This window comes from Ursus americanus, chromosome 21, assembly GCF_024610735.1.
Source record: "Ursus americanus isolate L20-20 chromosome 21, mUrsAme1.1.p, whole genome shotgun sequence".
Classification (NCBI taxonomy): Eukaryota; Metazoa; Chordata; class Mammalia; order Carnivora; family Ursidae; genus Ursus; species Ursus americanus.
In genome coordinates, this window is record NC_142147.1 from 39030631 (window position 1) to 39042921 (window position 12291).

Genomic DNA, 12291 nt, shown 5'->3' on the forward strand with positions numbered 1-12291 from the left:
AACCTGAGTACTGAGCTCCAGTCGTAACCACACACACACACACGCACGCACGCACGCACGCGCTGGGGCTCCTCTGCTGGAGAAACGGCAGAGCCGCGATGGCCTTACTGAAGCCTCAGCTCCGAGGTGGTGGCATAGGGCTCGATGAAACTGTCCTTTTCCACGCAGGACGTGTCACTCTCAGACAGCGATCTCTGGCGAGGCTGAGGAATGGCAACAGTCCGGCCGGTCAGTGTTGTTGTTAGGATGACTGCAGCCAGAGCAGACCTAGGGACAAAAGCATGCCGGGGAGAAGGTGAGACACAAACCTGCAAGCTGAAGGCTGAACAACAGGACACGAGAATTCCTGAAGGGTGACCTTCTGGTCCATGTTTAGTGTGTATCTACCACCTACGTGCCCGCCGTCTGTTATGTGCCTCATTTGATTATCACACCAACTGAATGAATGGATATTACTGTCATCTCCATTTTTGCCTAAAATATAAATGACTTGTCCAAGATTTCCTAGCTAATAGGAGATGGGTCCAGGTCTCTAATCTAGGCAGTCTATATTCAAATCGTTCCTTTTTAAAATAAAAGATCAGAATGGGGGGGAAGGGAGAGATATAAAAAAATACGAAATATTTTAAAATTATTTTTAAAAGATATATATTTATTTGAGAGAGAGAGAGAGAGAGAGAGCACGCGTGAGTGGGAGGGGCAGAGGGAGAGGGAATCTCTGGCCAACTCCATGCTGAGTGCGGAGCCCAACCCAGGCTCTCATGACCCTGAGATCAGGACCTGAGCTGAAACCAAGAGCTGGACACTTAACCAACTATGCCACCCAGGTGTCCCAAAAAAAGACAGAAAAGATTTTAAAAGGCATTTTAAAAACGCCTGCAAACTATTCAAAACTATAATATTGGAAAGACAGAGTAGTGGATTTACCCTCCCGCTTGAAAAAGCAAAACAAAACAACAGATTTACAACTGTGTCAGCTTACTGCCTGAGAGAATTTCCAGGTCATGGCACAGGGAGGAAGAGCTGAAGTGGAGCCAGGTTTACCTCCTGAGCTGTGGAGACAGAGCTGAGCGTCCAGGAGCAGCCCAGCAGACAGAATTTGCAGGACAGAGCACCGGAAAGGAGAGAGCTGAACAGAGAGAGATCCGGAAATCTGCAGAAGGTCCCCTGAGTGTTCAGCAAAACATTCCTCAGTGCATGAATGTGAGGAAACTATCCGAGGCTGGGGGAAGAACTACCTACAATGATTAGAGGATCAGTGCCAGGTGCTTACACATGGTTGGGGACCATGCCTGTTCCCACCTGACAGATGGGAAAAAATTATAATCTATAGGATGTTGAGTACAGTCCTCGGAAAGGCCTCAGTAGTGGGGAGTAATTAGCCCAAGATTGAGCACTGCTTCAGATGTACTTAGTAAATCATAAAAACAAGACCTAAGAAATCAAATCAGTTCCACGTAACTTAACTGCATCCCCGAATGAAATTCCAGAAGATTGGTAGGAATAGAAAAATATCTAGCACACAACAAGGTGACACAACAGTGTCTAGTACGCAATCCAAGATAACCAGGCATGCATAAGAGACAGAAAAACATGACCCCAAATTATGAGAAGGATCAACGGAAACCCACTCAGAGCTCAACGTATATGTTAGAATTGGCAGAGAAGGACATTAAAACAGTTATAACTTATTCCACATGTTCAAAAAGTTAAGTAGAAACACAGGAGATTATTGAAAAAGACTTGAACTTTGGAAGCTGAGAATTACACAGTATGGGACAGACAGCAGATTACCCATTGCAGAAGAAAAGACTAGAGAAACTGAAAGCAAAACAAGAGAAAACAGCCAAAAGGAAACACAAAGAGGACACAATTTTTTTTAAAAAAAGGAGCATCATGAGACATGCGATAAAACATGCGACTGTTTTATGCTTTAAGCCACTAAGTTTTGGTGTCATTTGTTACACAGCAATAGGTAACTAATACAATACAGCCTTCTCATCAGATGGTCCTGGAACAACCGGGTATCCAAATGCAAACAAATGAGCTTGAATGTGTACCTCCCCCACAGAACCATATTCAAAAATAACCTCCAACTGGATCATAGACCTCAGTGTAAAGCCCAAAACTATAAGACTTCTGGAAGAAAATACAGGAGAAAATCTTTGTGGCCTTGGGTCAGGCAAAGATTTCTTTGATAAGATACTGAAATCTTGATTTGTAAAAGAAAAAAATTGATTAAGATGAACTTCATAAAAATTAAAAACTTCTGCTCTTTGAAAGACACTGTTAAGAGAATGAAAAGGCCAGCCACGCACGGGGAGAAAACATTTGCAAAGCTCATATTTGCTGAAGGACTTGTATCCAGAATATATAAAGAACTCTCAAAATCCAGTAACAGGAACACAAACCACCCAGTTTTTAAACGTGGGCACAAGACTTGAATAGACACTTCACCCGAGAAGATCTACGAATGCCATATAAACACAAAAGACGCTCCACGACCTTAGGTATCAAAGAAATGCAAAATAAAACCACAATGAGACACTACTACACTACTTCTCTTAGAACGTCCAAAATTCACATTCACAAGCACATCTGTGGAGGGAGCCTCAAGAAATGTGCCCCCTCGGGTAGAGAGATCCAGAAAACTGCAAGGAAGGAGTTGGGAATTTCAGATGTGTGCAAGGACTCCAGGCACAACAGAGCTGCCCGGGCCAAAGCAATAAGGAATGGGCCACACCAAATCAGTATACGGTCATCCAGAAAGCCTAAGGAAGATGGAGATTCACCAAACAAGCTCCATACATTGTTACCTATGCTCCGTCACCACTTCCAAAATCCTATCAACAGGCAATATGAGTTAGAACTAATGTCAACTAAAATTAGAAAACCACCCCCTCACACACACACACTACTGACTAAATCAAGTGTTGGTGAGGATGTGAGCAACGCTGGTCAGAACAAAAATTAAAACGCTGGAAAATGGTTTGACAGTTACCTAACAAATATACACCTATTTAGGACCCACCTATTCTACTCCTAGGTGTTTACCCAAGAAAAACAAAAGCATGTGTAGGAAACAAATTGTGCACAAATGTTCACAGCAGCTTTATTTTCAAAATAATAGAACCTGAAAACAACTCCAATATCCATCCACGGGTTAATGGAGAAACAAACTGTAACTGCGACATATTCATTATTCATACGATGGAACACTACTCAGCAATAAAAGGGACGAACTGCTGATTTTTCACAACAATATGGCTGAATCTCAAAATAATTTTGCTGAATCAAAGAAGCCGGCATAATTATTTTGTGTAATCCCACTCGTATAAAATTCTAGAAAATGCAGACTAATTTAATGCGACAGAAAGCAGATCAGTGGTGGTGGGGAGATGGGGGTGACGGTGGATAGGGCAGAGGAATGGGAAGAGGGAGAGAAGAACAGGAGGCAGGAATTACAAAGGGGCCAGAAGGACACCCGAGGGGATGATGGATATGTTTATTATCTTGATCACGGTGATGGTTTCATGGGTGTAAACATGTCACGACATGATGCGTTTCAGATATGTCCATTATACCTCAATAAAACTGGTTTAGGAAAGGTAAAAGACCGTTTAAGGCAAAAATAATAACAATGCATTGTGGGATTTATAATGGACGGAATTTTTTTCTTAAGGATTTTATTTATTTATTTGACAGAGAGTGAGAGGGAACCCAAGCAGGGGGAGTGGGAGAGCGAGAGGCAGGCTTCCCGCTGAGCAGGGAGCCCGATGCGGGGCTCGATCCCAGGACCCTGGAATCTTGACCTGAGCTGAAGGGCAGATGCTTAACGACTGAGCCACCCAGGCGCCCCTAACGGATGGAATTAAAAGGGGCAACAGTAACACAAAGGATGGGAAGGAGGAAGTGGAAGTAAATGGCTGTGGGATTCTTAGGCTATTACACTTCCCAGGAAGTAACATCTCAGTTTAATTTGAACGTCATTTCCTATAAATAAAAAAATGTAGAAATACGCCACATTTGCCAGAGCCTTGTGGATTATTTTGGCTTATAAATATTATAATCCAGGAAGGTATTTTTGTATAGTAGAGGAGACAAGAGGTTTTCTCATGTACCAACAGCGTGCTTGCCATGAAATGAAACGTGTTGGTTTTTCTGCTTGATGATGGAAGGTAAAGCTAACCGTCTCGCTCTCACTGTTGAGACATAAACATGAAAGCCCGAACGACATGGAGTCAGGGTTGGTCACACAGACACTGAAGAGCTGGACAGACAGACCCACAGAGGTCCTGCGGTGGGGCCATCGCTTGCCAGCTGTGAGACTTTACACCAACGCACGACACCTGAGCCCGAGCCAGAGGGGCCAACAAGACCTCTCTCAGAGGGTCGTTGAGAGGATGGGATGAAATAATGCTTCTGAAGGACTTACTACAGTCCTCGGCTCGGGGTAAACACTAATAGACGGCTCTTCTTGTTAGCAACATGGTACTTAAGGAAAAAACAAACACTAAAAATATTTCAAAGCGTTTTTTTCTCAGGAGGCATACCATATTCTAGTTTCGAAGAACACTAACAAAGGTTCCACCCGTGCATGAAATTAGTTCTCACTGTCAATTCATTGGTAAGTGTCAAGCCATGTATCAGTGCTTTTTATGGATAAAAAAATAGTCTAAAATTCTCCTGTGTCTAAGCCCTTAGAAGGCACAGGCAGGGGTGTTAGGTATAAAAGAAAGTCAGTCCTCTGATATTGGGAGCATTGGGAGATGGGGGAATTCCAGGCCCTGGACAGTGAACACCCTCCTTCCCTCCTTCCTTCCCCCAAATCAGCTCTTTTAAAAGGCAGACTTGTATTTCAAAAGAAAATTATGTGCATAATTCAAATTGCTTTCAACGTACTATGAACCTATATACTTGGGCTTTAACGCTTTCTCTCTGGAAAACTACTAATTGCCTTCAATTACGAAATGGGCAAACTCCATACACCTGAAAGGGACAGATCATTATCCCACAGAGAAACCGTATTAAGTGCTTGATTCTAGAACCATGATGAACAGTTCGAAGGACATGAATCTAATGGCCTGTTCACCCGAGACTCACCTTGGTCTCTCTGGAGAAGGGTTGGGGCTGCGGGGAGGCGGTGTGCGGGGCACAGCTGGCTTTGGTGCGATGCTGGCTGCAGGTAGAAGGCCATGGATGATGTGTTTCTGCACAAATGAAACCCAGCGGCGTCACTGGGGTATGGAATCACCTGGGTCCTGTTACCACCCCACCTGGGGCTTAAAAGGGGACACCTGCACTGGCCACCCAGGGATCTAACCCCACCAGGAACCCAGTCCTCCCTCTACCATCCCCAATTCCCATCTGGCTAGGCAAGCATGCCCACCCAGGGAACACCACTGCAGCTGCCCGTTGTGGGGAACTTCTCATCCTTCCCTCCTCAGAGGGGCTTACCTGACCATCCCCCAGAGTCACCCTCTAGGACCTCCAGTCTCACAGCACGACCCCCAATGACTCTATTCCCTCACTTTCTTGCTCCCCCCCCTTGCAGAATGGAAGCTTCCCGAGAGCAGACAACCTTCTTGTCTTTATCAACCCTGGAACTCAAGCACTTCCCCCATTACTCCACACCAAGTAGAAGCTTAATAAAGATTTTAGGTAGTTTACCTCAAAGATGCAGAACAATAAAAACTAGTTCCTACATACAATGAAAATCAGAGAATCTGGCTTTAGGCAAGTGGTAGTCATTCAGAAGTTTCTGAGTATAGCCCACTCTTCACTCTCTAGGCACTAGCCATTCATTATTCACACCTATTAGAGGCAAAATACCAGGACTGCAATGAAGAAACCTTGTCCTCACGGTCCAGGTAATAGCGTTCGGAGGGAAAACACCCAAGTACTTATCATGTAACACAGAATTATGGCAAGCACCAACGGAAAGGTAAAGACAAATTTGGTGCTGGGGTGGCACAGGGAGGGAAGGGCTCCTTCAGGACCCAGCAAGGGGACCTCTAATGTCTCATTGGAGAAAAATCACAAAGGTATTTACTGGGTCATCAAAGATAGCCACTGCTCTCATGTGTGGGAAATGAGATGGAAAACCATTCTAGGAAGAGGGAACAGCATGAACAACGGAAAGAAGCAAGACATTAGTGGCAGCGTTCTAGAAATAAGAAGTATTCCAGTTTGGGGCGGCTGGGTGGCACAGCCGTTAAGTGTCTGCCTTCGGCTCAGGCCGTGATCCTGGCGTTGTGGGATCAAGCCCCACATCAGGCTCCTCTGCTGTGAGCCTGCTTCTTCCTCTCCCACTCCCCCTGCTTGTGTTCCCTCTCTCGCTGGCTGTCTCTATCTCTGTCAAATAAATAAATAAAATCTAAAAAAAAAAAAAAGAAGTATTCCAGTTTGCTGGAATACAGAAGCATTGGGAGGAGAGGCTAGAAGAATGGGCTGGGGTAAGAGTGGGGATTGTTCCCATTTAAGAGTTTTTTCACGTGACTAAGGAGAACCTGTGGCTTAGTCAGGAACACACACCGAAATTAGCCCCTGGAAAGTTTCATCTGGCAGCGAAAGGCATGAAATTGGGAGCAGACGCCTATAGTGACAGAGTGGCCATAGTAAGGTTTGGAGGGAAGCATTCCAGGCAGAAGGACTAGCAAAGGCCTGAAGGAACAGAAGAAATGGCTGGAGTGAGTGAGTGAGTGAGTGAGTGTGTGTGTGTGTGTGTGTGTGTGTGTGTGTGTGTGTGTTGGAGACACTGGGTTTTAAGGAGTGCAGTAGCAAGATCAGATGTCCATTTTAAAAGAAGCCCTCTGGCTGCCATGTGGAGAACGGACCTAGGAAAAGGGCAAGACTGGAAGCAGAGAAAAAGCGAGGAGCTGAGGCCGGAGCCAGGTAGATGCTGAAAGCCAGGGTGGAGGCGGGAACAGCAGGTTATATTTGGTGGGTAAAATTTATGGAAACTGGCTGATGGGGTTACGCGGTGGATAGCGGAGGGAGGACTCAAGAACGACTTCCCACTGGGAGATATTCAACAGTCGAGTAGGTTTCTGCCGGCAGGACTGCTCCCCGACACGGGAGCGAACATAGCAGGGGAGACAAGGCGACTCCTGTCTGACTGAGGCTGACCCTGGGATAGACGATTGCTTTAGAACACAAAAAATCAGGGCTTCTCGAACGGAAAACCACTTCGGAAAACCACTTTGTGCTGCTGCTGGCCTCAACCTCAGGCCAAATCCCAAACCCTTCTCCTTTAACTCCTGGCCCCCGGGATCTACTTACAAACTGGCTCTTGCGACCCCTGCGAAATCCCTGGAGCATCCTTGCCGCGGGGAGTGACCGGACCAGGGCTGGACCGACTTGCAGATAGCACCGCAGGCGAGGACCGCTCCCTGGAACCCGAGCCCCTCCCGTTGGCTTAGCCCCAGACGCTTTTTCTACGCAAAGCGCTTCACAACAACCTCGTCTTCCATTGGCTCTGCTTTGTCCTCGGCCAATCAGAGCCAAGGCTACTCCGCACCCGTCGCTCTTGGCAACCAGCATCCCCCCCCCAATTCAAATTCCTCCGGGGCGGAAACAGAGCGTGGTCCGTTCTCGTATTGGCCAGCTGAGGTGGCGATCTCTGACGCCCTAGCCAATCCGGCGCCGTGAGAGGTGGGGGGCGGGCAGGATGAAAAATTGGCAAGCTCAACCGAGGGAAACCGTAAGTGGCTCGCCGCCGGTGAAAGTTCGGGATCCTCTGGCTGGGGCCCAGGTGGGGTTGGGCTGGCTCCAGACGGGACTGAGAAGCCGTGGCGCAGACCGAGCGGGGGGATCAGGAGCCAGCAGGTGACGAAAATGAGCGACGCGGCTACCACGGCGGGAATCTCCTGGATTTTAGACTTTAGCAAATAATTCAGTCTTTTAAAGACGCTGCAAATGGGCGCCTGCCAGAGAGGCCCCGACACTGAGGGGTACGTGGGGCCGTGTGCAGGAGAGCCGGTTCAAACGCCATCTTCTTGTTTTCCTTATTAGATCGAGGCCACCGATGGCCAGGAACACCCCTGAGGGCACAGGCCCCATGCACGTGCCTTTTGGGCATGTCGTGGCCAACGAGAAGTGGCGTGGGTCGCAGCTCGTGCAGGGGATGCAAGGTCGGTGGGCTGCCCTCTGCACATGCCCTCTTCTAAGCTTTTTCAAAACGTGCTACCTACTGTCGCTTTTCACCCAGCGCTCACGGAACTCATTTTTCTTGTCTGTGTTCTAAGGGAAAATTAAAATCGTTTTTGAGGATGGCCTGACACCGGTAGATTTTTACCTGTCAAGCAGATCTTGCATTCTTTATGTCACTGAAGCTGATTTGGTGGCAGGAAATGGCTACAGGAAGAGGCTTGTTCGGGTTAGAAATGTAAGTACTGAATTGAAGACACTGATGGAAAATTGACTTCCATTCGCTCCCTCCTCCATCCTTTGTAATAATTTATATATAACCATTGGCCATTCCAAGCACTCTTGGACTGATAGCTTTCTTAAACTGGAGGGTACAAAATGTTACAAAATGGTTTACTGTTTTGGTTTTTTTCTTCCTTTGAAGTCCAGTAATCTTCAAGGGATTGTAATAGTTGAGAAAACGCAGATGAGTGAACAATACTTCTCGGCCATACAGAAGTTTACTGTGCTGGACCTTGGGATGGTGTTGCTTCCAGTGGCCAGCCAGATGGAAGCGTCCTGCCTTATCATCCAGTTGGTAAGTACTGATTCCTACTCCTCTAGGAATAGGAGCCCTGCCTTACAGACTCCCACCTGACATTCCTGGATCTTTCACTCCAGCTGCTGCCCTTGCCACGGTTGCAATCCATCAGTCCTGTCTACAGTCGTCCTCACTTATCTGTGGTCAACTGCAGTCCAAAGCAGATGATCTTTTTTTAAAAAAACAAAACCTGATTCTGCATTGTCTTCATTGATTATTCATCTTGGCCGTGCTTTAGAAGTTCCTGAGGAAAATTTAAGAACAGCGATATGTGAGCCTTACCTCAGATCAATTAAAAATCAGAATGTCAGGGTAGGGCCTAAAGCATCAATTTGTGTTGTGTTGTTGATTTTAAATTTCCCTTTTGATGTGTAGCTAGGATTGAGAACCAAACTGAAAAATGCAAGCAGCCCCGGGTCGTTCAGAGACCACTCTTCCTTCTCTGCAGCCTCCCTTGCTTCACTGTTCCTAACTTCTCCCGATGTAATGCTATTGTCTGCCCTCCTATATCCACCGCTGACTGAAAACTGGGTTTCTCCTTTGGTAGGCAAGCTCTCTCTGGGTCCTGTCCCAATCAGGTCCAGTTTAGTTTTAATTTAATTCCATACTGGGTGCCTGGGTGGCTCAGTCAGTTAAGCTTCTGCCTTTTGCTCGGGTCATGATCCCAGAGTCCTGGGATCAAGTCCTGTAGCGGGCTCCCTGCTCAGCAGGGAGTCTGCTTCTCCCTCTCCCTCTGACCCCCACCCTGCTTATGTGCACGTGCTCGCTTGCTTTCTCACTCTCTCTCAAATAAATAAATAAAATCTTTAAAAAAAGTTTAATCCCATACAACTGAATCGTTTCTTAGCAGACCACAGGAACATGTTTGAATTCGTCAGAGTATGTTTGCATTGCTTTGTCCTAAGCACTCTGAAAATCCAAGTTTTAATAAATTTTTCTTAGTCCTTTGTGTACTCATATGGTTCATCTTTCAATAATTTTGCTGATGCCTGAAAAATTATATTCATGGTATATGAAAAGGTCTGTAGTGGTAAGTCAAGCTGGACCAAATGGAAAAAGCTAAACTAAATTTGCATAAATTTTTGAGAACTGCCAGTCCTCTAGAGGGCGCTCACGTGCTTTCCCTTTACCATTGGTTTAGGTTCAAGAACAAACCAAAGAGCCCAGAAAGAACCCTTTCCTCAGTAAGAAAAGGACTCAGGTGCCTGAGCTATCCCTCCTTCGAACGGTGCAACAGATCCCAGGAGTTGGAAAAGTTAAAGCTCCCCTTCTGCTTCAGAAGTTCCCAAGTATCCAGCGACTAAGCAATGCTTCCATCCGAGAACTGGAGCCAGTCGTGGGACAAGCAGTCGCCCAACACATTCAAGAGTTCTTCACACAGCCCCACTGACAGCTCTTCTCGGCTCTTCTTGGCTCTTCTTGCAGCATGTACTCCTCTTGGACCATGAGCTACTGGATCTTGATCTTGTTTGGTTTTCATATTTAAAAATGGAGAACAAAGACTTTCCTTTCACACCACCTACTGAATGAGGGGGTGAGACCTGCATGGAAAGTGCCAGTTGCCCTGCCTTGCTCTCTGGGTTCGGGCGTTTAAGTTAGTGGGCTCCAGATAGCACAGCCCTCACTCTGCTAGTGGAAGAGGAGGCGTGGAGGGCACGCCTGGACCGCTCAGTCGGTAGAGCATGTGACTCTTGATCTTGGGGTTGGGACTGAGCCCCATGTTGGGGGTAGCAATTCCTTAAAAACAAAATCTTCAAAACAAAACAAAACAAAAAACCAGGGGTCCTGGGTGGTGCAATCAGCTGAGTATCCAACTCTTTGTTTTGGCTCAGATCATGATCTCAGGGTCATGAGATTGAGCCCTCCATTGGGCTCTGTTCAGCATGGAGTCTGCTTGGGATTCTCCTTCTGTCTCTCAAAATAAATCTAAAAGCAAAAACAAACAAATCTTTAAAAGAGAGAGAGAAGGCCCACGGGGATCTTCCTAAGAGAGTTTAATTAAGGAACTCTCAAACTCAGCAAAAAGCCAGCCTGAGCAGATTGAACTGTGTCCATCATGGAAAGTTCTAATCAAGTTCCAGGAGGTAGATGGGACCGTCTGAAGGAAACAAACCTACAGTGAAGTGCTGTAATGTGTACCATAAACCCCTTGTTCCTGGTGGCAGAGCCAGTGTGCTTCCAATGTGGTCTTATTATCGGTATGTTTTGAGGGTGTTGCCAGTGTAAATAAACAATCGTACTGCACTTTTTCTTCCTTCCTCCCTCCCTTTCCTGGTAGCAGCACAGTTTGTTCATAGTCACTGAGCATGACTTCTGAACACAGCCTGCAGTTGGGAGTTCCCTTTTAAAGGTAAAAAGCCCATGTGTACGAAGGAGGAAAAGAACATGTTTGCCCACGTATAGCCCAACAGTGGGGAGATATGTAGGAAAATGGCAGGGCAGATGCATCCAGAGAGGAGAGCCCGGGTGGGGGTGAAAAGGTACAATCAACCACTCAAAACATAAATGCACTTGGCCGGGGCGCCTGGGTGGCACAGCGGTTAAGCGTCTGCCTTCGGCTCAGGGCGTGATCCCGGCGTTACGGGATCGAGCCCCACATCAGGCTCCTCCGCTATGAGCCTGCTTCTTCCTCTCCCACTCCCCCTGCCTGTGTTCCCTCTCTCGCTGGCTGTCTCTATCTCTGTCGAATAAATAAATAAAATCTTTAAAAAATAAAATAAAATAAAATAAATGCACTTGGCCAGTCCAGAAAACAGCATGGAGGCTCCTCAAAAAGTTGAAAATAGAGCTACCCTACAGCCCAGCAATTGCCCTATTGGGTACTTACCCCAAAGGTACAAATATAGTGATCCGAAGGGGCACCTGCACCCCAATGTTTATAGCAGCCATGTCCACAATAGCCAAACCATGGGAAGAGCCCAGATGTCCATCGACAGATGAATGGATAAAGAAGATGTGGTGTATATATACAGTAGAGTACTACTCAGCTATCAAAAAAAAATGAGATCTTGCCATTTGCAATGGCGTGGATTGAACTAGAGGGTATCACGCTAAGTGAAATAAGTCAATCCGAGAAAGACAATTATATGATCTCCCTGGTATGTGGAATTTAAGAAACTGAACAGGATCATAGGGGAAGAGAGGAAAAAATAAAACAAAATCTGAGGGAGATAAACCATAAGAGACTCTTAATCATAGGAAACAAACTGAGGGTTGATGGAGGGGAGGGGGGTGGAGGGATGGGGTAACTAGGTGATGGACATTAAGGAGGGCACATGATGTAATGAGCACTGGGTATCTTACTGATGAATCACTGACCTCTACCTCTGAAACTAATAATACATTATATGTTAATTAACTGAATTTAAATTTAAAAAAATAAATGCACTTAGGGGCGCCTGGGTGGCACAGCGGTTGGGCGTCTGCCTTCGGCTCAGGGCGTGATCCCAGCGTTACGGGATCGAGCCCCACATCAGGCTCCTCCGCTGTGAGCCTGCTTCTTCCTCTCCCACTCCCCCTGCTTGTGTTCCCTCTCTCACTGGCTGTCTCTATCTCTGTCAAAT

General features: G+C 46.5%; 2 protein-coding genes across 8 annotated transcripts in view; one reads left to right on the forward strand and one right to left on the reverse strand.

Annotated features, from left to right (window-relative positions):
- Positions 1–7452, reverse strand: part of CEP89 (centrosomal protein 89) — a 65210-nt gene extending 57758 nt beyond the window's left edge. For 2 of the 7 annotated variants that reach the window (XM_087870671.1, XM_087870668.1), the window contains exons 1-3: positions 7282–7451; positions 5104–5210; positions 109–267 (exon numbers count right to left, since the gene is read on the reverse strand). In XM_087870671.1, coding sequence (XP_087726797.1) covers positions 109–267; positions 5104–5210; positions 7282–7320 — 305 coding nt within the window. In that variant the 5' untranslated portion in view covers positions 7321–7451. Of the gene's footprint in view, positions 1–108; positions 268–5103; positions 5211–7281 lie in introns of all 7 variants that reach the window. The other 5 variants (XM_045796164.2, XM_045796163.2, XM_087870669.1 and 2 more) reach the window with 4 other exon arrangements.
- Positions 7453–7715: 263 nt separating this feature from the next.
- On the forward strand, positions 7716–11923 carry FAAP24 (FA core complex associated protein 24). Its single transcript, XM_045796236.2, has 5 exons — positions 7716–7827; positions 8014–8132; positions 8247–8386; positions 8573–8725; positions 9870–11923. Exons 2-5 carry the CDS (start codon positions 8027–8029, stop codon positions 10116–10118), a joined length of 648 nt encoding a protein of 215 aa, XP_045652192.1. The 5' UTR covers positions 7716–7827; positions 8014–8026; the 3' UTR covers positions 10119–11923.
- Positions 11924–12291: the final 368 nt, after the last annotated feature.

What these genes read in the sequence shown, in the direction of transcription:
- FAAP24 (XM_045796236.2), top strand. Translation starts at nt 8,027, where the DNA reads ATGGCCAGGAACACCCCTGAGGGCACAGGCCCCATGCACGTGCCTTTT. An exon ending in GCTCGTGCAGGGGATGCAAG is followed by an intron (nt 8,133 to 8,246) that starts GTCGGTGGGCTG and finishes CTGTGTTCTAAG; the next exon opens with GGAAAATTAAAATCGTTTTT. An exon ending in CCTGCCTTATCATCCAGTTG is followed by an intron (nt 8,726 to 9,869) that starts GTAAGTACTGAT and finishes CCATTGGTTTAG; the next exon opens with GTTCAAGAACAAACCAAAGA.